This window comes from Pleurodeles waltl, chromosome 5, assembly GCF_031143425.1.
Source record: "Pleurodeles waltl isolate 20211129_DDA chromosome 5, aPleWal1.hap1.20221129, whole genome shotgun sequence".
Classification (NCBI taxonomy): Eukaryota; Metazoa; Chordata; class Amphibia; order Caudata; family Salamandridae; genus Pleurodeles; species Pleurodeles waltl.
In genome coordinates, this window is record NC_090444.1 from 473894494 (window position 1) to 473917340 (window position 22847).

Below are 22847 nucleotides of genomic sequence, written 5' to 3' on the forward strand. Positions count from 1 at the left end.
CGTGCACGTCATTTGCAGCTGCCAAGGCTTGTTGGCATCTTTTCTAAGGGATCCTCAGGCATCTTGAAGCTCCAGCTCTAAGCACCCCATACTGCAATGCACAGCTCCCTGAGTGGTTCTCTGGTTCTCCAGTGGCGTGGGACCACTTTTCATAGAGCTGCGTGGGCTCCTTCAACCTTCGTGTCCTCTTTTGTGGGACTCCTGTGGGTTCTGCCTGTGCTTCTGTGAGCTCTCTGTGTCACTCTAACCCACCTCCCTTCCTGGGTAGAGTCCACCTGGTCCTTTGTGGTCCTTGGCCGCACCACTTTCCACCAACCACGAGTTTTGAATGTGCCAAGGCTTGTAGGTGGAATCCGAAGAAGCAAACCGGCTGCAATCCTCCTTCTGGCATGGGACATCACCTGCATCCTTCAGGAACTTGACTCTGTCTTCTTAGGTGCAGTGCTAACTCTCCTTCATCACCGTCAACTCATCTCTTGCACCTTCAGTCTGGTGAGTAGGGGCTCCTGCCCTTCCTGGACTCTGTAGTGCTTGCTGGACTTGGTCCCCTCTTCCACAGGTCGTCTTGTCCAAGAATCCACTGTTGGTGTCTTGCAGTACCTAATGGACTTTGCATAATTCTTCTTCTCTTCTAAGTAGGTGTTCTGGGGAATTCACAGTGATTTACTCCTGCTTTCCTGGTCACTGGTGGGTGTTGTGGTACTTACCTTTGTGCTTTCCTAGCGGTTTAAGCTCCCCTCTACACACTCCACTTACCTAGGTGGAGTACCGACTCTTGCATTCCATTTTCTTACTATATGGTTTGTGCTCCCTCAGGGCCATTATTCTCCAATTGGGATTTTCACAATATTGCACTGTTTTTTAAATGTTTTTATGCCTATTTCTGCATACTAGTGTATATAACTTGTGTATTACTTACCTACTAAGAGAGTATAGCCTCTATGGTATTTTTCGTATTTGTGTCACCAAAATGAAGTACCTTTATCTTTGCAACATTGAGTGTTTTCTTTCATGTGTGTAAGCATTGCGTGAGACTACAGTGGTATTGAATGAGCTTTGTATGTCTCCAAGATAAGCCTCTGCTGCTCATCCACAGCTACCTCTAGAGAACCTGGCTTCTAGACACTGACTACACTACACTAATAAGGGATACCTGGATCTGGTATAAGGTGGAAGTACCTTGGGTGCCACCACACACCAAGCCAGCCTCCTTTAGTTGATTGATAATCAATGTAAACACCTTTACTGACTAGATTTACACTTTCATAATAATTGATTGATTGCTAAGGTTTCATAATACTGTACTGTTCTTCCATTTTGACTGTCAAGTATATTTGCCTTGATGTTAGGCCTTAGCTGAGCTCTGCACACTTTAAAGGTCGTCAAAGTGTGCTTTTTCTTTCCTTCGCAGGTGTGTTATCTGTTTCCTCATTAGTAGAGGAAAGTTTACTGTTATGCGTTAGACGGATAGTGAGGACTGAGAAGAGAAAGCTATCAGAAGGTGTGGGGGGATGACTGTGAAAGAAGTCTCCTGTACCCGGTGTACTAGGAAGATGCAACTCTTGAGCACAAGAAGTTGTGTACCTAATTGTGTGAGGATGGGAATTTAGCGAGTTCACCAGCTCCCAGCAAAGGCCACCATGGGACTGGCTTCGGACGGTGAGAGCAAGACACAGATGTTCTGGAACCTTTCATTGTGTTTTTAATTTGTGATATATAGTTGGTTAGGAGACTTTACCCCAATTTGGAGGAGAGCAGACCTTTCTGTTTGGTTTCCCGAGTGGTAAGCTTCATGCCAGACACTTGTTTCCTCTGAAATTCTACTGAGGTTCACAGTATGCAGACACCTTCTTCCCATTGTCTTTAGAAATGCCCAACTCTCATTGCTTGGTTTAGACAGAGGGAGTTTCTTTATGGAACACATAATTTGGATATTTTGAATTCTTTACTATTTTGTATTTCATAATACTCAACTTCAGAATAGTTGAGCATCTTAATATTCTGACTGTAATAATATACTTTAACCATTGCCAGTTTCACTGATTGATAATTGGATTATTATTTGAAAATAAACCTTTATGGTGGAATACCATCTTCTCTGTCACTCTGTTGCCACGTTGGTTTCACTGTACTTAAAATGTATTTTCAATGCATTGAGTCTACAACCAAAGGTCCATACGACCAGTGGAGGGATTCCGTTTGATTCTGCCTAGAGATTTAGGTTTAAAATTTCCCGCGCCATCACTTGCCTTTAATGACATTTTCAAGAGCTCTGTTGTCTTTTAGCTAGGTCTGTGTCATAGAAATAGCACATACTTACAAATACATACATACTTTCTACTGATGAACCTGTAATGGACAAGAACAGATGCTTATGATAAATGCATCAGCTCTAGGAAATACATTGAGGGGAAAGTGTTTATGGTTAAAGGAATAGGTTAAAGGAGACATGAGGGAAATTAAATTATGGTGGCATCATGAATTGGGAAGGTGTGAGCATGCATGCAGTAAGACTGGGCAAGAAATACCAAGGACAGAAAACTCAAAGAAAAACGAAAAGCACTTAATAATGATACTTAGGTTTCAGAAATAAATGTGGTTAGCGCACAATATTAGGTACAAGAACACAGCACATATTGCTTTTATAAAGGATGTTGTGAAGTTGGGCGTAGATGAAAGAAAAATGCACCAAATATCCGTTAGATGAATCAAGCAGGTTTATTCTTACACCTCATCTATCGAACACCAAACTTCTCCCTTCTTCATTTAAATGTATATGACAGAAAATTATAAACCCCAAACCGCTGGGTAATGAAACAGAAGAGAAAATATGAAATACAAACAATTATTTCAAAACATAATCCTTAAAATATTCTGGTGTGATTACTTTCCCAATACTCCTTTCTTTCTTCACTCACATTGGCACTCTTGCCATTCTTGAGATTACTTATTGATCTCACAAACCCTTCATCTTCAACTTCATCTCCTCTTATTTCTTCACCCAACTCTCTCTAACCATCACTTTATATGGTACCATTCTATTCATTTTCCATATCCTACCATCTGCCATTTTTACAGCATTCTGAAATAAATGTAATTACTTTCTGTGCTTTAGTATATTTTGAACATGCTGCACATCCTACTGGGCTTTCATTTTTACCACATAGCCTACTTTTACTTCTACATTGCAAGCATTTTTCCTATTATAAAAGTCTTGTTTCCTTTTGAGCATTAATCTTTCTTCCCTATTCCTCCAACTGATCTTAACCACGTTTGTATTGTTTTTTTCTCCAGTCCATCTATCCATCCTGGACACAAATTAGTGTTGAGCACTCTTCCTCTGAACAGTGACTTACCAGTCTTCATGTGTGGAGAGGGACGATACGCTGTTATGCACTTGTAGTTCCTTCTTCCAATTTAAACAGTTCACCCTTGCCAACTGCATGCTCTCTTTTAAATATTTATTAAATCTCTCCACATCCCCATTGGTTTCAGGATGATAAACCACAGATTTTTGGTGCATGATGCTACAAGACTCCAAATAGCTTTCTAATTCTTTTGAACAAAACTGTGGTCCATTATCAGATAAAATACTCTTGGGAAAACCTCTCTTGAAAATGTCTTCTAGATATTGTCTCACGCTGGAGGATGAGATCTCTTACACTTTTAACTTCCACCCACCTTAAGTACAAATCCATCAACATAATCCGATAAGGAGTGGATTGCTTGCCTTGCAAAGGACCCACAATATATATGGACAACTCATCCCATGGTTTGCTTGGTAATTTCCTACAAACCATGGGTACTTGATGATTTTTCAATACCTTGTCACTACAATAACACTGCACACACTCCCGGACTGCCCGTTCAATTTCTACATCCATTCCTGGCCACCAAAAACTGGCTCTCAAATCTTCTTTTGTTTTGACAATACCTAGATCACCTTTTTGAGCTTGTTTTATAATTCTATTTCTCAGATCAATCTGGTTCCTCTTAACAGAGATCTGTCAATAGCCAGTTCCCCTTTAATTAAATTCCAGACCTTTTCTAAATTGCGAAAATTTCCATGCTTCATCGCTTCCATGACTTTCTCCAACACCTCGTCTTCAAGTAGTTCATCCCTCCATTCTTCCTCTGTTACAGCCCCAAGAGTAATTTAATTCATGTTACAATTAACTTAAACATCTTCTTCCACCCCTTGATCCATTTCTTGTTCTTCTTTAGTTTTACTGACGACAACTAACCTTGAAAGTCTGCACTCACATTTAAGATACCAGGTAAATATTCCACTCTAAACTTAAATTCCATTATCCCAATTAACCATCTTCTTATTGTTGCAGGGACACAGTCCAGACCCTCATTTCTAAATATTTCCACAGGAGGCTTATGATCTGGTAATACCACAAAATCAGTTCCCCAAATGAAATGCTTAAGCGTCCTGAAGGCCCAGAAAATGGCCAAAGTCTACCTTTCAATTACTGTTATTTATTTATTTTTTATTTTTTTGCACCACTCAAGTTTTGGACGCACACACAATCTTTTCTTTCCCTTATCATCTTGTATCACTACAGCACCTAACCCTTTTGAGCTTGCATCAGTGATACTGTACATCTGCCTGCCAGGAATAAACGCCTGTAAGCATGGTGCCTCTTAATTCTTCTTTTACTCTATGAAATACTGCCTCGCTTAACTCAATCCATAAAAAATTTCCCTTTCTTCAACAAACCTCTCCTATTCAGTGATTTCTCTGCTACATTTCTTATGTACCTTCCATAATACTCTACCATTCCAAGAAACAAACTTACTTCCTTCCTTTTAAGAATGAGGTGTTACTATGTTTTTAATGGCGTAGACCAATTCTGGTTAGGGCTTTACACCTTCTCCTGAGATCAAATGTCTCAAATACTCAACCTTAGTCACGCCAAACTGACACCACTTCTTGAGCGTGAGACCCTGCCTTTCCCAATCTCTTTAATACCATACTTACAGAACTATCATGTTACTCTGCCGTGCCACCAGATATCAACATAGTCCTAGTAGCATTTAACTCATTCCACGTTTTCCAATACTTTCCTCATAATACATTGACACACTGATGCAGCCGACAAGACCAAACAGCATCCTTTTAAACTTAAATGCTTCGAAAGGTGTTATAAATGCAGTAAGATCCTGTGAATTCTCATCCAACTCCACCTGATGGTTGGCAGATGCCAAATCTAGTGTGGTGAACAGTTTTGCTCCACCCACCAGACACTATTTCTTTAACATTGGGAAGAGGGAACATGTCAACCACCATCTCCCTATCCAGTGCTCTGAGATCCATACACCATATCTAATATCTCCATTATTTTTTCTTTGCTACGACTATGGGAGCCAACCATTCAGTTGTTTCTACTTCCTCTATTACTCCTGATGTCTCTAGTCTCCTAAGGTCTGTACTCACTAGCTCCTGTAATGCCAAGGGAACTCTCCTCACTTTTGCAACCACGAGAACCGCATCTTTCTTCAACTTAATACTATGTTTGTATCCTCTAAAACAAACAAAGGATTCAGAGAATACTCTGGAAACTTCTACAAAAAATCCATCTAATTTTTCTCTACATCTTGAACATGCACTTGAGGCTGGGTATTAGGGTTAAGCCGTACCCCCAACAATCTCTGATGTGCCCAACTTAAAAGATTGTCTCCTTTATTTGAAACTTATACCTTTCCCAAAATATGTCTTCCCCCTGACTCCAAGCATCCTTCAAATAAACCTATCATTTTGATTGGCTGACCTCCATATCCTCCAGAGCTCATATCCACTGCCTGTCATTTCTTTCTTTTCACAAATACTCTTTCAAAACACTGTTTTGAAATAATGATTAACTGTGAACAAAAGTCAAATTGCATTAATAGTTTAACTCTATCCACAATAACATTTTTGCAGGTATGTTCATTCTTATCCGAAATACATGTCAACCTGAAACACCATTTCTTGAGCTATCTCTGACTTCTTTGTTCAGATACCTCTGACTTTTTCAACCCTTGTAAAAATGTCCTTTTTTACCCCACACCCATTGCATACGACATCCAAAGCTGGACAATTACTTGTATTCGCCCTATGACCACTATACCCACATCTGAAACATTCCCCTTTAAATGTTTCACATGCATTCTTCTCTTTTTCTTTCACCATGCCCTTGGTTCTTACTTCACATACCACTTCTTTGACTTTTCATGTCTCATTACTCGTTTTATTTTTAACACAACTCAATTCTGTAACACACTTCATGTGCTCTACTCTCTTTGCCACCATTACTACCTCCTCTGAAGGTGGCTCATCCTACAACCACAATTCTTGGCGAAACTTATCACTACTACACTTTAACACAAACTGATCACAAATCCTTTCAAACAGGGCACCAAATTTGCATGAAGCTGCTAATTTTCTTAAACTTGTCATTTACTCCTCATTTCCTTGTTCTCTCTTTCCAAAATAATATCTTTCCATAATCGTGTTCACTCTTGGTAAATAATATTTATCCATTTTCAATAAACAAATTTCAAATTCATTCAAACTTCTTTCCTCTTCAACATTCAAATTAGGTAAATTTTCTAACAACTCTTGCCCTTCTCCTCCTAGGAGATGCATTAACAATGCATATTTCCTCTCTGCGCTCAGGGAGGGGCTACATACCCCTGCATAGTGCAGGCTCACCTGGACTACTTAAAAAAAAAAAAAAAAAAAATGGATGGCGTAACATTTTGCCTTTTTAACAGTATTGTCTTTAGACTAGCTTCCAAAAACCGCTAATGCTTTATGTAATACTAAGTGTGAGACTCCAGGCTCAGATGTGCCTGTCACCGATTCCTTTGGTTATATTTCTCTTTCAGTTTAGTCACCAAAAGCAGCAGGTCTGATGACAGGCTGAGGTGTGCCTGTTATAGTCTAAAACCAATTATATTTCAGTTACTCACACTTCCGAACATGCTCGTTCCTTTGTTTTACAGTTTTTTCCTTTTTACCACTACAGCGCTTTTGGTGAAACTCCAGTGAAAAAACACATGCAAGATGGCCACCGCAATGCTGCTGATGCACACTTTGCAAAGGGGATTGGGCTCTGATGACGCTGAAATGAAGGTTTTACATTTATTAGCGCATAAACGTAGTACTGCAATAATCAAGTGTGACTTTAGCCAAACTAATAAAGATTGTACGGGGACAAATGTGCCCTTAGAGTAGTTCGCCAACATTTATAAGCGTGCTTTATATAACGTGATGTATTAGAATTGTATTAATCTGACATAATCGTAAACGTGTGCCATGATTTGCTTGTTTGAAATGTTTTAGCTTAGCATAACTTTAGCGGAGGCTTCGGCCTAGTTGCCATGTCTCACGGTTTAGATGCTCGTGTTTTTCCATTGTGCTAGTAAAACGTGTATTCTTGCTTGAAGCTGTACTTTTCCAGTGAGATCGGTTCTGACATGCTTATCTTTAAGGTTTCGTGCCAGCCTGGCATCTTCTTCTTTGCTCCAAGGTCAATCTGCAGGTGCAGACAATGGACGCTCTGAAAGTGAGTTAATTGGTAAAATATGTTGCAACTTACGTTCCCGACTCCAAGGATAATGTATGCCTGGGTAGAAGCTTGTAAACTGTTGTTTTTGATTGGACAATTTGAAGCCAACCTATGAACCCTCCAATGGAAGACCCTACTGGATTCGAACTATTGTCTATTTAAACCAGGTACACAAGAAGAAAGCGGATATAGACATTACAGACATTACGAACTTTACCTGCCAGCAGCCATTACAGCCATTTTGCCAGCTGCGACGCCATTTTGATGCTTTCTCTAATCGAGAGAAAGAGACTAAGTAATTCTCGCCCTAGAGACTTTAACTTTGATTTGCCCCTTTGCATGAAGTAGTAGTTTTGTCCTTTATCTTGCCGCTGTGAGGCAATTCCCCCGTCCACCCTGCCCCTTTGCCCCGTCCCATGCTGATCGAAACCGGTACCCATGCTGATCGAAACCGGTACCTGTGAGACGAAGACTTCCTTGAATGCTGATTGAATTTGGTAAATATGAAAGGAAAATGTACAATTGCATTGTGTTTCTTTTAGGTAACCAACTGCTGATTTTTTATGAGAGCCCTAGTTAGGAGTTTTCCAAATTAATGTTGCTAAATTGTTTTTGCATGAAGTCCCACATGCAGATGCTAATTTGAGGTTAGATGAGGATTCAATTGTTGCACGATGCAATTTGAGACCTTGTTATGCTGACTATAATCTGTAATGAGCTAATTGCATACATTAGTTTTAGTGGTTTGCGTCGCTATCATTGAATGCATTGTTATTCAAATGCTGCATAGATTGCATCTTTTCCGCCGTTATGGACAGCTATTAATGTTCATTTACATATATCATTTGGTGTTGAGACACATTTATATTGTGCTAGCTTTGTTAATATAGGGAAATAAATGCATTAACTTTGAATAAACTGGTGTGGTTATTTATGACCGAAAGGTCATAGTTCGCCGAAATGTTTTCTGGATTAATTGTGAAGTGTTATGTTGATCAGGGCATTGCTTATGTTCGTTAATGATTATTGATTTTGATTAAATTGATTAATGTCGGGTGAGGAGTGTCCCACTTAGTCAAAAGAATCATCGACCTAAGAGCGTCCGAAATACAGGTAATTTAGTAGGTCGGAAACGCTCTATCAGTAGATGGTAGCAGAGGACGGTTTCGCCTTTTGGGACCCATCACTCTTAAAGTACATGGTGTTGAATTAATAGTTTCGCCCTTTGGGATCCTGCTCGAGAGGTATATGGTGTTGAATTAGATTTTTCCTGGGTAAAACAGATTGAGAGAATGATGATGCCCTAATTCCCTTGCGACTTTCCCGGGATCTCGGAGCTTGCAAATGGAAAGAATGGAGGTGTGAGATCGGCGTCGGCGGTACTAGTGATGGTATGAGTGAAGTTAGGATTTTGCGCTTGCACAGCTTATTGCCGCAGATTGTTTGAAAAGGTTGCGAGGATTTTAGAGAATAGCGGAGGTGCGACTCCGAGTGTGAGAGTAGGGAAGTCGTCGAACTTCATGTGTATGTGGCGCTTTGTGCAGAAGAAGGTCCACGTGGTTGTTGTTGTTGAGACGGGCCCTGCGAGGTCAAGAGACTCCGGAGTATGTTGAAAAGTGTATGAGACACTTGTTTTATGTTGTGGTCTGGTCGGTTTAGTAGGTTGACCGGGCGTGGTCAACGAGTCGGTACGTGTGTTAAGGGAGTGAAAGAAACTTCGACTTCGGGCTTTGACAAATTCTAAGTGCACTAGAATAGATCATTGACAAGTTGAGAGCAGAGTCTGCGGGTCAGATTTGCTTGCGAAAGTGGGGACCGAGAAAGATGGAATAACTGCCGAGGCTAGTGAAAAATCCCTAAGGTCCTGAAGCAATTGTGTTACCCTTCCTGTAGTAAACCGACAGATCTGTTTTATTATTATTTGGTTGCTCGCGATACATGCTAGAAGTTGTTACGAGAGAAGCTGAGTGAAGGAGGACTAGCCGCGCGGCTTTGTCAGCCGCAGTGTGTGTGAGTGTGACGTCACTAGGAGCCGCGCTGGGATAGGTTGGTTGCAGAGAAGGGTCGCGCACGGATTGGACGCAGTCCGTGGGGCTCGATTGGAAGGGGAAAGGCAAGCGAAGAGTATTCCGGGAATTAAAGTCACTTATTGATTACAAATTTTGTGAAATAAAAGACGAGAAAATGAAATTTTTGAAAGCATTAAAGAGTGCGAAGAAGGGGGAGTCTTACATTAAAGCGAGCGTAGGAGAGGAGACGCCACCCGAAGGTACACCAGCTTACATTGTAATGGAGGAAAAGGGGGTAGCTCCGTGCCTTTGGCTAAAGCAATGGCACAAGCTGACAGAGAAACACGGGAGCGTAGCGTTCCCAATCCATGGGACATTCAATATAAGGATCCTAGAGAATTTGAGATTCGCGATGTACGACATGAAGGTACCTCCAAGGCCAGCACAGTTTGAGGCTCTAGCGATTTGGGAACTAATGGCAAGACAGCAACAGCAAAAGAAGTTCGAGACCAGGATGAGAAAGGTAGAAAAGACACTAGCGGACGCTAGATGGGATAATGCACAGAAGGTGTGGACGTCAGATGTATTGCAGGGGATAAAATTGTTTCCCGCAATTGCTAAGGAAGAAGAGGAGACAGGTAAGAAAGCTACCTGTAAGACAAACAGGAGGTGTTCCAAAGATAGAGAGGAAGACGAGTGAGAGGATGAGGAGTTCATCATGCAATTGCTGAACGACCGTCCACCACCTTATGCAGAGAGTGGACAAGGTCCAAGTACCAGTTCTGCCCCTCCGGCACCGGTACAGAATAATGAAACTCTGAATTCAGAAACGCCATCGGGATCTAAGGACCCGAGTTTACTGTTCACCCCGCAGATACCGCAGGTTAGGAGAATATATCCAGATGTGCCTATGTTGAAAGCAGCAGAAAATTATCAGCCGCAGGTCCCAAGGTACTACAGCAGTGACAACAGTACGGGAATGGTTCTAGATCCAACCGTAATGGGAGTACAGAATGGTCGCAACCCAGCATTGACACAAGCTGAATCAACCCAGTTTTTGATGCCTCAAAAGCAGATGCAGGGGGGAACGGCACATGCTCAGATGACGGGGAGTCAGACGGGCATGCAGGCAATGATGACCCATAGTGTGGGAATGAACATGCCTCAGAGCATGGGGAATGGACAGAACCCAGATGCGATATCCCTACCCATTACTGTAGGTCCACCGGTACCTTTGTACAGTCAGCCTAACTCAGGTGTGAGCGGTCAAGGATTAGTGGTGCAGAATGGGACGGAAAGGAGGTACATAGAAAACGCTCCAGCGCCAACTCCGATAGCGGCTCAGCCAACTGGATCTGGGTCCTTGATGGAGTTTAGTCCCATATGTGCTCAGTCAACAATGGTGAGGTCGAGTCCCCCACTGATGATACCGCTATCATCGAACACTGAAAAGTTGCCGCAGCCATCAATGGCAGTCGATGTGAATGCTACACTGATGGGGTTGAATGCGCAACAGTTAACACAGTGGTTCAACAGTCTGAATTCCACACAAAGCTCAGCCAGTGGGAAGGGAGAAGACTATCTGAATAGGGTAAGGTTGAACATGGAAGCAGAAGAGTTGGTGGAAGGGACTATGGGTTTGAATAGGTTAGAGTCCTACTCGGAAGAAGAGCTGAGGTATCTATGTCCCAGGATTACAAGAGAAGTGAACAAGGTACATAGAAGGTTGCAAGAAATAGCTGATAAAAACGGGGTTGAGATAGACAAGACAAAACACTTGAGCAGGAGCTATAGGTTGGATTTCGGGACCACAGACTTTGAACACATGAGGTCAGCAGGCATGAAAACGCACCTTAGAGAATTGCTGCAGAGTGCACAAGTGTGGAGGTGCTTAGACAAATGGGAAAGCAGGTGGGCAAAGAAAAAGGAAAAGAGGAAAGATAGTGTCTCAGAGCACAAGGAGAAAAGACCACAGAGTAGTGATGCAATAGCCATGTTACCGATGAGGGAGACAGCAGGGGGAAAGTTAATACATGTACCGTGGCACAGAAGCGACATTCAGTCTTTTACGGATGATTTTCCCAAACTGAGAGAGAAACCGATTGAATGGTATCAACAGACTGATAGGTTTGTGAAGCTTGCAAAATGTCTTTGGGAAGACCTGAACACCCTCTTTGAGATTGTGGTTCCGGCAGATCTGTGGGAAGAGTGCAAAAGGGCTGTAGGTTGGCCGACAAGTGAACCAGAGAGAGACAGGGATACGGGTGCGCCGTCACCTATGGTAATGAGCTTGTACTACAAGGTGATTGAGCATTTGAAGACGAAGGTTGCCGCGAAAAATGTGGATTGGCAGAAGATTGATCGAACTGCCCAAGAGGCTAAAGAGTCGATTCATGGTTACTATGAGAGGTTGTTGAAGGCGTTCAAGAACTACAGTGGCACGGAAACAATAGAGGCGAAGGACATGCTTCATTTTGTGTTTAGATTCGTGGAAGGGCTGAGACCAGAGATAAGCCAGATGATAAAGACGCATTTGATTTGTTGGCAGTCGAAACCTATTGATGAGGTGTTGAATTATGCGAAATACTGTAGTGACGAAATTGAAGTGAAACATAAAAGGTTGAAAGAGAAAGTGATGGTGATGCAACTTAAAGCAGCTCAGACAGGTTTGCAAGGGTTCCAACAGCAGATACCGCAGCCGCAGGGAAACATGGTGTTTCAGCCACAGGCGAGAGGCAGAGGCAGAGGAGGTTTTGGGAGTAATGGTCTGGATTTGAACACTGTTGTGATACCGAATGGTGTGCAGGCAATGAAAAGGGTGATGCCGTGTCACGCGTGCTGAATCGTCGGACATTGGAAACGCGAGTGCCCGATGGTGGTGCAGGAAGGTGCAGGTGTTGGTCAGCAAAACAATGATGTAAATGCATTCCAGACAATGAGGGGACTGAAAATGAGAGGTCCAAACCCAAATTTTCAGACCATAAATCAGCTGCAGGGATTACAGCCCATACAGCCGCAGCAGATGCAGATGCAGATGCCCCGCATGCAGATGACGCAAATGCAGCCAATGCAACAGCAGTTACCCATGGTACCTAATCAGCAAATGCAAATACCTTTGGCACCAATGAGTCAGCAGCAAGTGATGGTTCCTCCACAGGTCTCGGGTCAGGTGATGAGTACAAATGACACAGTACAACAGTTCCCATTACACAGTGAGAATGGAATAAACGATGGATGGGAGAATGAAAGTTCAGATGAGGAGGGAAATTGTGTGCTTGCAGCATCCTTGGAAGTTGATCAAAAGGGTCCATATGTGGAGGGAAGAGTTATGGGTCATCGTGTTTCATTCTTGGTTGACACAGGAGCCACACGTTCAACTGTTAGGAGCACTGAAGTACCAAATTTGCCCCTCTCAGGGAGAACAGTTCAAGTAGTGGGAGTAGCAAACAGGTACCTGACGAACCCAATCACAGATCCAGTACCAGTCAGCATTGGTAACTATCAAGGGTCACATAATTTTGTGGTATGTGACACAAGCCCGATAGCACTGTTAGGGAGAGACCTATTGTGCAAATTGGGATGTTCGATTATGTGTTCGAACGAGGGAATTAAAATTCAGACGAGCAGTGATGGGGAAGAAGAGGACAGTGTAGAAGAGGATGAGATGGAAACTGTCGACGAAGAATATCCTCTGATTAACATTTGTCCGATGTTAACTGAAGCAGATATTCCTGCTGAATTACGGGAAACAGTCGGAAAGGAAGTGTGGGATGTGACAGGAAAAGAGGTGGGATTGGTGAAAGGAGTGGAACCAGTGAAAGTGACCGTAAGACCCAATGTAACCTTTCCTCAGACCCCACAATACCACATGGCACAAGACACCCTCATGAAAGTTGCCCAACTCATTGATGAGTTTGTAAAACCGGGAGTACTGAAAGAAGTGTTAAGCAGTCCATGTAATTCACCAATCATGGGACTGATAAAGCCGAGTGGAAAGGTCCGAATAGTGCAGGACTTGAGGAAAATAAATGACATCATAATTAAATGCTGCCCCGTAGTACCGAATCCAGCCGTGATAATGTTTCAAATCCCTTGCGATGCCGAGTGGTTCTCAGTCATCGACTTGTCACAAGCATTCTTTTCGGTGCCTCTTCATGAGGACAGCCAATTCCTCTTTTGTTTCAAATTCTTAGACAGAGTTTACAGTTGGTGTCGAATTCCTCAAGGGTTTTCTGAGTCACCGTCAATTTTCAATCAGATTCTAAAGAAAGACTTGGAAGCGTTAGAATTGCCATTTGAGTCAACCCTGGTACAATACATTGATGACTTACTGATTGCATCTAAGACAGAAAGTGGCTGCTCAGCCGACACCATTGCTCTGCTGAACCATTTGGGAAGGAATGGACACAAGGTGTCTCCTTCAAAGTTGCAGTTCTGTCAGAAGAAAGTGAAATATTTGGGTCATCAAATAGAGAAAGGGTCACGGAGAATAATGAAGGAAAGAATAACAAGTGTACTTCAAATGAGTCCACCAAAGACGAGGAGGGAGGTGAGGAAGTTTTTGGGAATGGTGAGCTACTGTCACCAGTGGATTCCCAACTTCTCAACTCTAGCAAAGCCTTTAATGAAACTGACCCAGAAGGATGCCTTGGATGAAATTGAGCTGAAAGGAGATGAGATGGATGCTTTTATTGAATTGAAAGAATGCATGTGTAGGGCTCCAGCTTTAGGTATGCCTGATTACACAAAGCCTTTCACATTGTTTTGTCATGAACGTGATGCATGTTCTTTGTCTGTCTTGACCCAAGCCCATGGCGGCATAAACAGTCCAGTAGCATATTTTTCAGCTACTTTGGATCCGGTCGCAGCAGCACTGCCTGGGTGTTTGCGCGCCGTAGCAGCAGTTGGTATCAGCCTCACTCAGAGTGAAGGAATAGTGATGGGACACCCATTAACAGTCATGGTCCCTCACTCAGTTGAGATACTTTTGACCCGCTCCCGAACGCAACACATGACTGGAGCAAGACTCACAAGGTATGAAACAATAATTCTGGGCTCACCGAATGTGCAGCTGAAAAGGTGCACTACGTTGAATCCAGCAACCTTGCTTCCCGGTGAAAATGCTGAAATTGAGAACGCTGAGGACGTCGAGCATGACTGCCTTCAGGTGACTGAATTTGGCACAAAACCCCGACCTGACATTAAGGATACTAAGCTTGATGAAAATGACCAAATTGTTTTTGTTGATGGGTCATGTTTAAGAGATGCATTGGGAATATTGAAAGCAGGATATGCTGTATGTACTGTAACAGGTGTCTTGGAAGCGTCCTGGCTTCAAGGAGTCTATTCTGCACAAGTAGCAGAACTCGTAGCCCTTACAAGAGCATGCCAACTGTCTACATTGATGAAGGTTAACATTTACACTGATAGTCAGTACGGGTTTGGAATTGTACACGACTTTGGGCAACTATGGTCACAGAGAGGTTTCCTGACTTCTTCAGGGTCCCCAGTGAAAAATGGGGAGAGAATAAGGGAATTGTTACATGCCATTCAAATGCCAGCCGAAATTGCAGTGGTAAAGTGTAGTGCTCATACAAAAGGACAGGATTACGTTTCCCTGGGAAATGCATATGCGGATCAGGTCGCAAGATTTTGCGCCTTGAACTGTATATTGCTCAGGGATTAATGGAATTTGATAAGTGAGCCAGAACTCGAACCAGCTGAAGCATTTGCCTTGAAGGTCGTGGATACAATGGATGAACTAAAAGAATTACAGAATAGTGTCAGGGAGGATGAAAGGGCTTCCTGGATTAAGGCACAATGTACAAAGAGACCAGATGAGTTATGGGTTTCAAATGAGGGAAAATTTGTCTTACCAAATAGTCTCTTATCGCAGCTAGCGCGGTTCTATCATGGGCAGGCTCACCTAGGGAGAGATGCCATGATAAGATTGTTCAAAACTGATTGGTTTAACCCCAGATTCCGTCAAGTTGCAGAAGCAGTTTGCCATCGTTGTGTCATTTGTCAACAGATGAACCCAGGAAAGGGAACGATTGTGAACGTGAGCCACATTGGTAGGGCGGGTGGCCCGTTCAGTAGAATGCAGATGGACTTTATTGAGATGCCTGTGCATGGAGGCCTGAAGTATGTGTTGGTGATTGTGTGCATTTTTAGTCACTGGATTGAGGCTTACCCCACACGTAGAAATGACAGCCTTACAGTTGCAAAACTATTGTTGAGGGAGTTAATACCACGTTTCGGTTTCCCGATCTTTTTAGAATCAGATAGGGGAAGTTACTTCAATAACGAGGTAATGAAGTTACTTTGCGCAGCGCTGAACATTGAGCAAAAACTGCATTGTAGCTATCGCCCAGAAGCCTCAGGACTGGTGGAGCAAATGAATGGTACACTGAAATCAAGAATGGCGAAAATATGTGCATCGACAAATTTGAAATGGCCTGACGCATTGCCTTTGGTGTTAATGTCATTGAGAAACACCCCTGACAGAAAGACTGGATTGTCCCCGCACGAAATTCTCATGGGCAGGGCCATGAGACTTCCTGCAGTTCCCGCAAACGCGCTTTTGAATATTACAGATGATATGGTATTAGATTACTGCAAAGGTCTGGCTGACGTGGTTCGCTCTTTCTCTCACCAGGTGGAAGCAACCACCTTGCCACCGATCCAAGGACCAGGACACACACTGAAAGCAGGTGACTGGGTCGTGATAAAGAAGCACGTGAGGAAGTCGTGTCTGGAACCCCGTTGGAAAGGCCCTTTCCAAGTGATCCTGACGACCACTACCGCTGTGAAGTGTGCGGGAGTTCCCAACTGGATTCACGCCAGTCATACAAAGAAAGTGTTGTGTCCCACAGATGAGGAAGTTGAAGCGCTGAAACTGCCAGTAACTGATGACAAAGTGCTGAGCGCTGAGGCAGAGCAAAACAGAACTAAAAGCGAACAGGCAGAATTAGAGGAGGGAGAAACATTCTCTGAGGACGAAGAAACCGATTCATTTGGGGAAGACCAAGGAGAAACATCAGACAGCGACGAAGCAGCTGAAGGTAACAAAGAGCCTGAAGCAGCTGAAAGTGACAAAGAGCCTGAAGAAAGTAACGGTGACAAAGGGCTCGAAAGAGGTGAAGAAGAAGGAGAGCCAGATCAGAGGAGGGCTTTCCCAGAAGCAGACGGTACAGAGAAAGAAAAGGAAAACCTGATTGACTCCCCAGAAGGAGGGGACAAGGTAGAACAGAACGAAACTGTTCAAACTTCTTCAGAGGAGATCTCAGGTCCATCAAGTGGACACAGTGCAAAGAGAAGACCAAGTATATCACCAGTAAAAGCAAGGACTAGAGAAAAGTTGAACGATGGTGAAGGGCCAAGAGTGAAAGAGAAAAGAAAGGAAGTGTCTGTCGTGATACCAACATCCAGTGCAGAAAAAGACTTGGCCAAAGAGGAAAGTACCAGCGAGGCAGAGTCAAAGAGAGATGCAAAATTGAAAAGGAAAAGAATACCAAACAGGAGGTATTCCGGTCCAGAATGGGCATATGTGATCAATGACGATTGGACTGACGAATTTGTATCTCTTAGCCTCGAGAACGAAGAAGAAGAGATACCAATAGAAAAGAAAAGTTTTATGGACACTGTTGATTGAAAAGCAGTTAAATGACATTGCTTGCTATAAAATAACGTGATACAACCAGATGAGACATTGCTAATCCGGATGAGACATTTGCTAACTTGATAAGACTTTGATAACCTGATTGACTCTTAAACCCGACTTGAGACAACGTTGCCAACTCTGGGGAAAAAAAAAAAAAGGGGAGAGATATTGAACTTTGAGAAAAAAAAAAAAAAAAAAAAAAAAAGACTGAGTTATTGCCGAATTGAGGCTGAGTTATTGCCGAATTGAGACAAATGCTGCTAACCGATAAGTGACTTGGCTCCTGAAGAAAACTGTGTGAACATTGCGCTAGTTCAGCTTTGTAACTGAATTGCTAAATAGTTTCTTTTATAGGTGCTTCTAGCTCTCTGATTCTATACAGATCATGACACAAAACAGTAGAGTGAAATATTGTAAATATGTGTGTATAGGCTTGATAGCTGCATGTGTACTAATAATAATGGCAATAGTGCTTGCAACGCGTGGTAAGGGTGAGAATGAGAAAATTGATGCTTCTACTTCTGCTCCTGTTACTGTCACTGAACTAACCGCATTGAAAAGACTAGAATTAGATGAGACACTTGCATGATAAGAAGGAACTTTCGTATAACGTTTTCTATCGCTTGCTAACAGAATATGTTGAGACTATGGATGCGAAAGATTGTTATGTGTGTACACAGATACAGACATCGGTAAAGGAAGGGGTGACTTATCACCACATGCCTCTTACATATGGAATTACATGTAGTATAGTAACTTCTAGATTTTATGGTCAAACAAACATACAGTATTTTTACTCAAATTATGATGTTACCTTTGCATATGTTCCTATAATCACGCAGCTAAGCCAGATTGCTAAAGATTGGGATGCTAAAATAATGAGAGAATTTTTCGAGCCAATGGAACCTTTTGAAACAGCTCACGCTCATAGGGAAAATCTTACCTGCTCGCTCACTGCAGTAGAAATAAGCTTTTTAGATCGCACAGTAGATAATTATGATTTTGCAGCAATAAAGACACAAGGGAGAATAGCTTTAGACGCTTGGCATGTAGGGAAATTTTGTATATATCGAGGTGAGTCTTATTATGATAACATTTTCGTAGGAGCGAGTGAGTGTAAACATACGTTTATCTTTAAGGCCAAATGGACATTCATACTGAACGGACTTGACCCTGTCATACCTGGTGTATATTACATTTGTGGGCATAATGCCTATTATCGTCTTCCAAAGGGATGGTGGGGGAGATGTTATTTGGGTATAGTGTTCCCAAAGGTTTATCAACTGGATGACCTATCGATGATTCAAAAGACATATGGATCCCATCGTATCCAGAAAAGAGAGACCGCAGCTGCTGTGGTAGGAGATATATTTGGAGCCATGATTCCTTCATTAGGAGTTGTGTTGAATTCCATAAAAATAAGAAAGTTGTCTACTATAGTGGATAACATGTTGACAAAGTTTTCAGGTGCTATAATCCTGATGGATGCTGAACTTGCAGCAGAAAGAGCTATGACTCTTCAAAACAGGCTTGCCTTAGACATTCTTTTAGCAAAGGATGGCGGCGTTTGCAAAATGCTTGGTGCGCGCAACTGTTGCACTTATATACCAGACAACAGTGTGAAAATTAAAACAATGCTTGCTAATCTAACAAAAGAGAGTGCAGATTTGAAGGAATTGAAAGAACTAGGAGTGTGGGAGAAGGTTGGAAAGGGAATTGCTTCAGTGGGAAATTGGCTTGGGGGCATTTGGAATGGAATATTGCTAAAAATAATACAGGGAATATTAATAGTACTGATTTGCATTTTTGGGATTTGGGGAATAAAAAGGGGAATAATAATGATCATGGCAAGAATTAAAAGAAGGAAGGAAGAGAAAATAATGAAAAGAATGGCAGAAGAATACAAAGCAAGAACAAGGGGAACTAAAAGGCAAAGAGAACTGACAGAATTTTAATGGAATAAAATTTGTGGGAATTGTTTTGTGTGATGACAAGTAGTCATCAGAGGAGGGATTGATGACGCTGAAATGAAGGTTTTACATTTATTAGCGCATAAACGTAGTACTGCAATAATCAAGTGTGACTTTAGCCGAACTAATAAAGATTGTACGGGGACAAATGTGCCCTTAGAGTAGTTCGCCAACATTTATAAGCGTGCTTTATATAACGTGATGTATTAGAATTGTATTAATCTGACATAATCGTAAACGTGTGCCATGATTTGCTTGTTTGAAATGTTTTAGCTTAGCATAACTTTAGCGGAGGCTTCGGCCTAGTTGCCATGTCTCACGGTTTAGATGCTCGTGTTTTTCCATTGTGCTAGTAAAACGTGTATTCTTGCTTGAAGCTGTACTTTTCCAGTGAGATCGGTTCTCACATGCTTATCTTTAAGGTTTCGTGCCAGCCTGGCATCTTCTTCTTTGCTCCAAGGTCAATCTGCAGGTGCAGACAATGGACGCTCTGAAAGTGAGTTAATTGGTAAAATATGTTGCAACTTACGTTCCCGACTCCAAGGATAATGTATGCCTAGATAGAAGCTTGTAAACTGTTGTTTTTGATTGGACAATTTGAAGCCAACCTATGAACCCTCCAATGGAAGACCCTACTGGATTCGAACTATTGTCTATTTAAACCAGGTACACAAGAAGAAAGCGGATATAGACATTACAGACATTACGAACTTTACCTGCCAGCAGCCATTACAGCCATTTTGCCAGCTGCGACGCCATTTTGATGCTTTCTCTAATCGAGAGAAAGAGACTTTAAGTAATTCTCGCCCTAGAGACTTTAACTTTGATTTGCCCCTTTGCATGAAGTAGTAGTTTTGTCCTTTATCTTGCCGCTGTGAGGCAATTCCCCCGTCCACCCTGCCCCTTTGCCCCGTCCCATGCTGATCGAAACCGGTACCCATGCTGATCGAAACCGGTACCTGTGAGACGAAGACTTCCTTGAATGCTGATTGAATTTGGTAAATATGAAAGGAAAATGTACAATTGCATTGTGTTTCTTTTAGGTAACCAACTGCTGATTTTTGATGAGAGCCCTAGTTAGGAGTTTTCCAAATTAATGTTGCTAAATTGTTTTTGCATGAAGTCCCACATGCAGATGCTAATTTGAGGTTAGATGAGGATTCAATTGTTGCACGATGCAATTTGAGACCTTGTTATGCTGACTAATGTATGCAATTAGCTCATTACAGATTATAGTTTTAGTGGTTTGCGTCGCTATCATTGAATGCATTGTTATTCAAATGCTGCATAGATTGCATCTTTTCCGCCGTTATGGACAGCTATTAATGTTCATTTACATATATCATTTGGTGTTGAGACACATTTATATTGTGCTAGCTTTGTTAATATAGGGAAATAAATGCATTAACTTTGAATAAACTGGTGTGGTTATTTATGACCGAAAGGTCATAGTTCGCCGAAATGTTTTCTGGATTAATTGTGAAGTGTTATGTTGATCAGGGCATTGCTTATGTTCGTTATTGATTATTGATTTTGATTAAATTGATTAATGTCGGGTGAGGAGTGTCCCACTTAGTCAAAAGATTCATCGACCTAAGAGCGTCCGAAATACAGGTAATTTAGTAGGTCGGAAACGCTCTATCAGCTCACAGCACACAAAACCCCACCCAAGATGGCCACCGCAACACTTCTGACACACACTTTCCAATGAGGATTGGGCTCACAGCACACGCTCTCCATCCTGAGACGCAATGTGTTCCAGTGACGTAAAGAGCAGGCAGCCCACTGACGTTCGCGGACCTTGTGAGAACCGCAACGATGCTGCAAACTTTCCCAGTTTCCTGAAAAAGGCAAAAGTCACTGCTGTCTCCACTCCAGGACAACTCCGACTGGCCTCCGATGTCGCATCCAAGAAAACACTTCTTCAGTCAGCCGCCTCTTCTCCTCTGTAAGTGCTCTTCACACCACTATCTTAAGTATAGCGTACGACACACTGCCATGTTGAGGTGTTTACCCTGCATCAATCGCCAATGTGAAGTTGGGCGTAGATGAAAGAAAAACGCATCAAATAGCAGTTAGGTTAATCAAGCAGGTTTATTCTTAACACCTCACTCATTAACAGTCCCTTCACTGTTTCCCTTCAAATCCAAACCGTCCTTCTTTAACCCCTCTGTTCTACATTCCAGGTTCTACTGGTCTGCATGTGAATCTACTTATAGAATCATATGCCGAGAACACCACAGATGTAATGTGTATCCTGGAGGCAGGTCGACATCAAGGCTACCCATCTAGCACCCTCCCTTCTTGGATTTTGGGTGTATGTCCCAGTTCAAAAAGGTTCTTCTGTGAGGATAGGTCATGAGGTGGCATGGATTAGGCAAGGTGAGATTTAAGTATAAAACTGTGCAGGTCGTCCTATTTTCCCTATCTAACACTACTGGCAGTGTACCAGTCAAGCACTGCTGCCCACCATCCCCTTCTCCCACCCTCTTTTATTGGATGTCTTGCGGTGAATATTTAGCAGTGCTACTTGGCTAGTTAACCATCAAACTAATATTTAAAGACATAACAATAATCACTTTAGTGCCTAGCCCCTTGGTCGACCTGTTGGGTTCTTTACGAGATTATTGATCCCTATCCCTTTACAATACCTATGGGGAACATACTGACAAGCTATTGGCCGCAAGGCTCTCAATAGCACATCACTGGAAATCCCACACAGCACCCCAGTATATAGTGTACTAAATTGTGGAATGTTTATTTTATTACTAACAAGCCAACAGCAACTGTCAACAGTCCACGTCATAGATTGGAGAGGTGTGAGCGCCGTTTATTGATTCTGTAAGAAACCGCTCAGTACCTGACGCAAGGGCTCTCTGTGCACGCCGAAATAAAGCGATCAAAACTGGCAAAGATGTCACCTTCCTACAATTCTTAGATTTAACGATGCAACATGACTTATTCGGCACAGGAAACACATTATTATGTCGATATGTAGTCAGTTATGCCACTTCTCTTAGCTGATTACGCTTACTAATTAGCAATGTGATAATACGAGTTGCAATACAAGAAGTCTGGCCAAACTTTTTAAAAAGAAAAAGAATAAACTTATTAAAATTATACCACGAAACGGAGAAAGACGACATCCAATTCTTACCTCTCTGCCAGGTTATGGTTGAAGGGTCGATATCAAGTCGTACAAAGGCACTGATTTCATCTGTTGTCAGCGTGCTTGGGTCAGCTTTATTAATTCCCAGTCTCTGAATGGTGGGTGTTCGGGTAAAAGAGTAAGAGAAAACCAGAATTAGTTTAAATCTCCGCCTAAACACGTTACGCACCCACACTTCCAGTGATCGTAATTTCTTTCTAAACATTTACATTCTAAAAACACCTGGCTCAGAAAGCCGTAAATCATATTTTGCAGGGACCACCATAAACATTCTCTCCCGGGGGAGGCATGCGGCGGGGAATGGAAAGGCGGTCAGTAAAAGCTCTCAGCAGCCGCCATGACACACTGGCGAATGTAAACAATGTAAAACGGCGGGCTCGATCTACATAGAAGATTAAGGAACTGCTCCGGCCAGATTACGGTTTGTGTTGGCATGTACACGTGTAGCTACTAATCATCAACATATAAACTTCTGTC

General features: G+C 42.3%; 1 protein-coding gene across 3 annotated transcripts in view; it reads right to left on the bottom strand.

The window, feature by feature from the left end:
- Positions 1-22847, bottom strand: part of MTHFD1L (methylenetetrahydrofolate dehydrogenase (NADP+ dependent) 1 like) — a 1484080-nt gene that overhangs the window by 875961 nt on the left and 585272 nt on the right. For all 3 annotated transcript variants that reach the window (XM_069234289.1, XM_069234288.1, XM_069234290.1), the window contains one exon: positions 22359-22461. In XM_069234289.1, coding sequence (XP_069090390.1) covers positions 22359-22461 — 103 coding nt within the window. The remainder of the gene's footprint in view (positions 1-22358; positions 22462-22847) is intronic.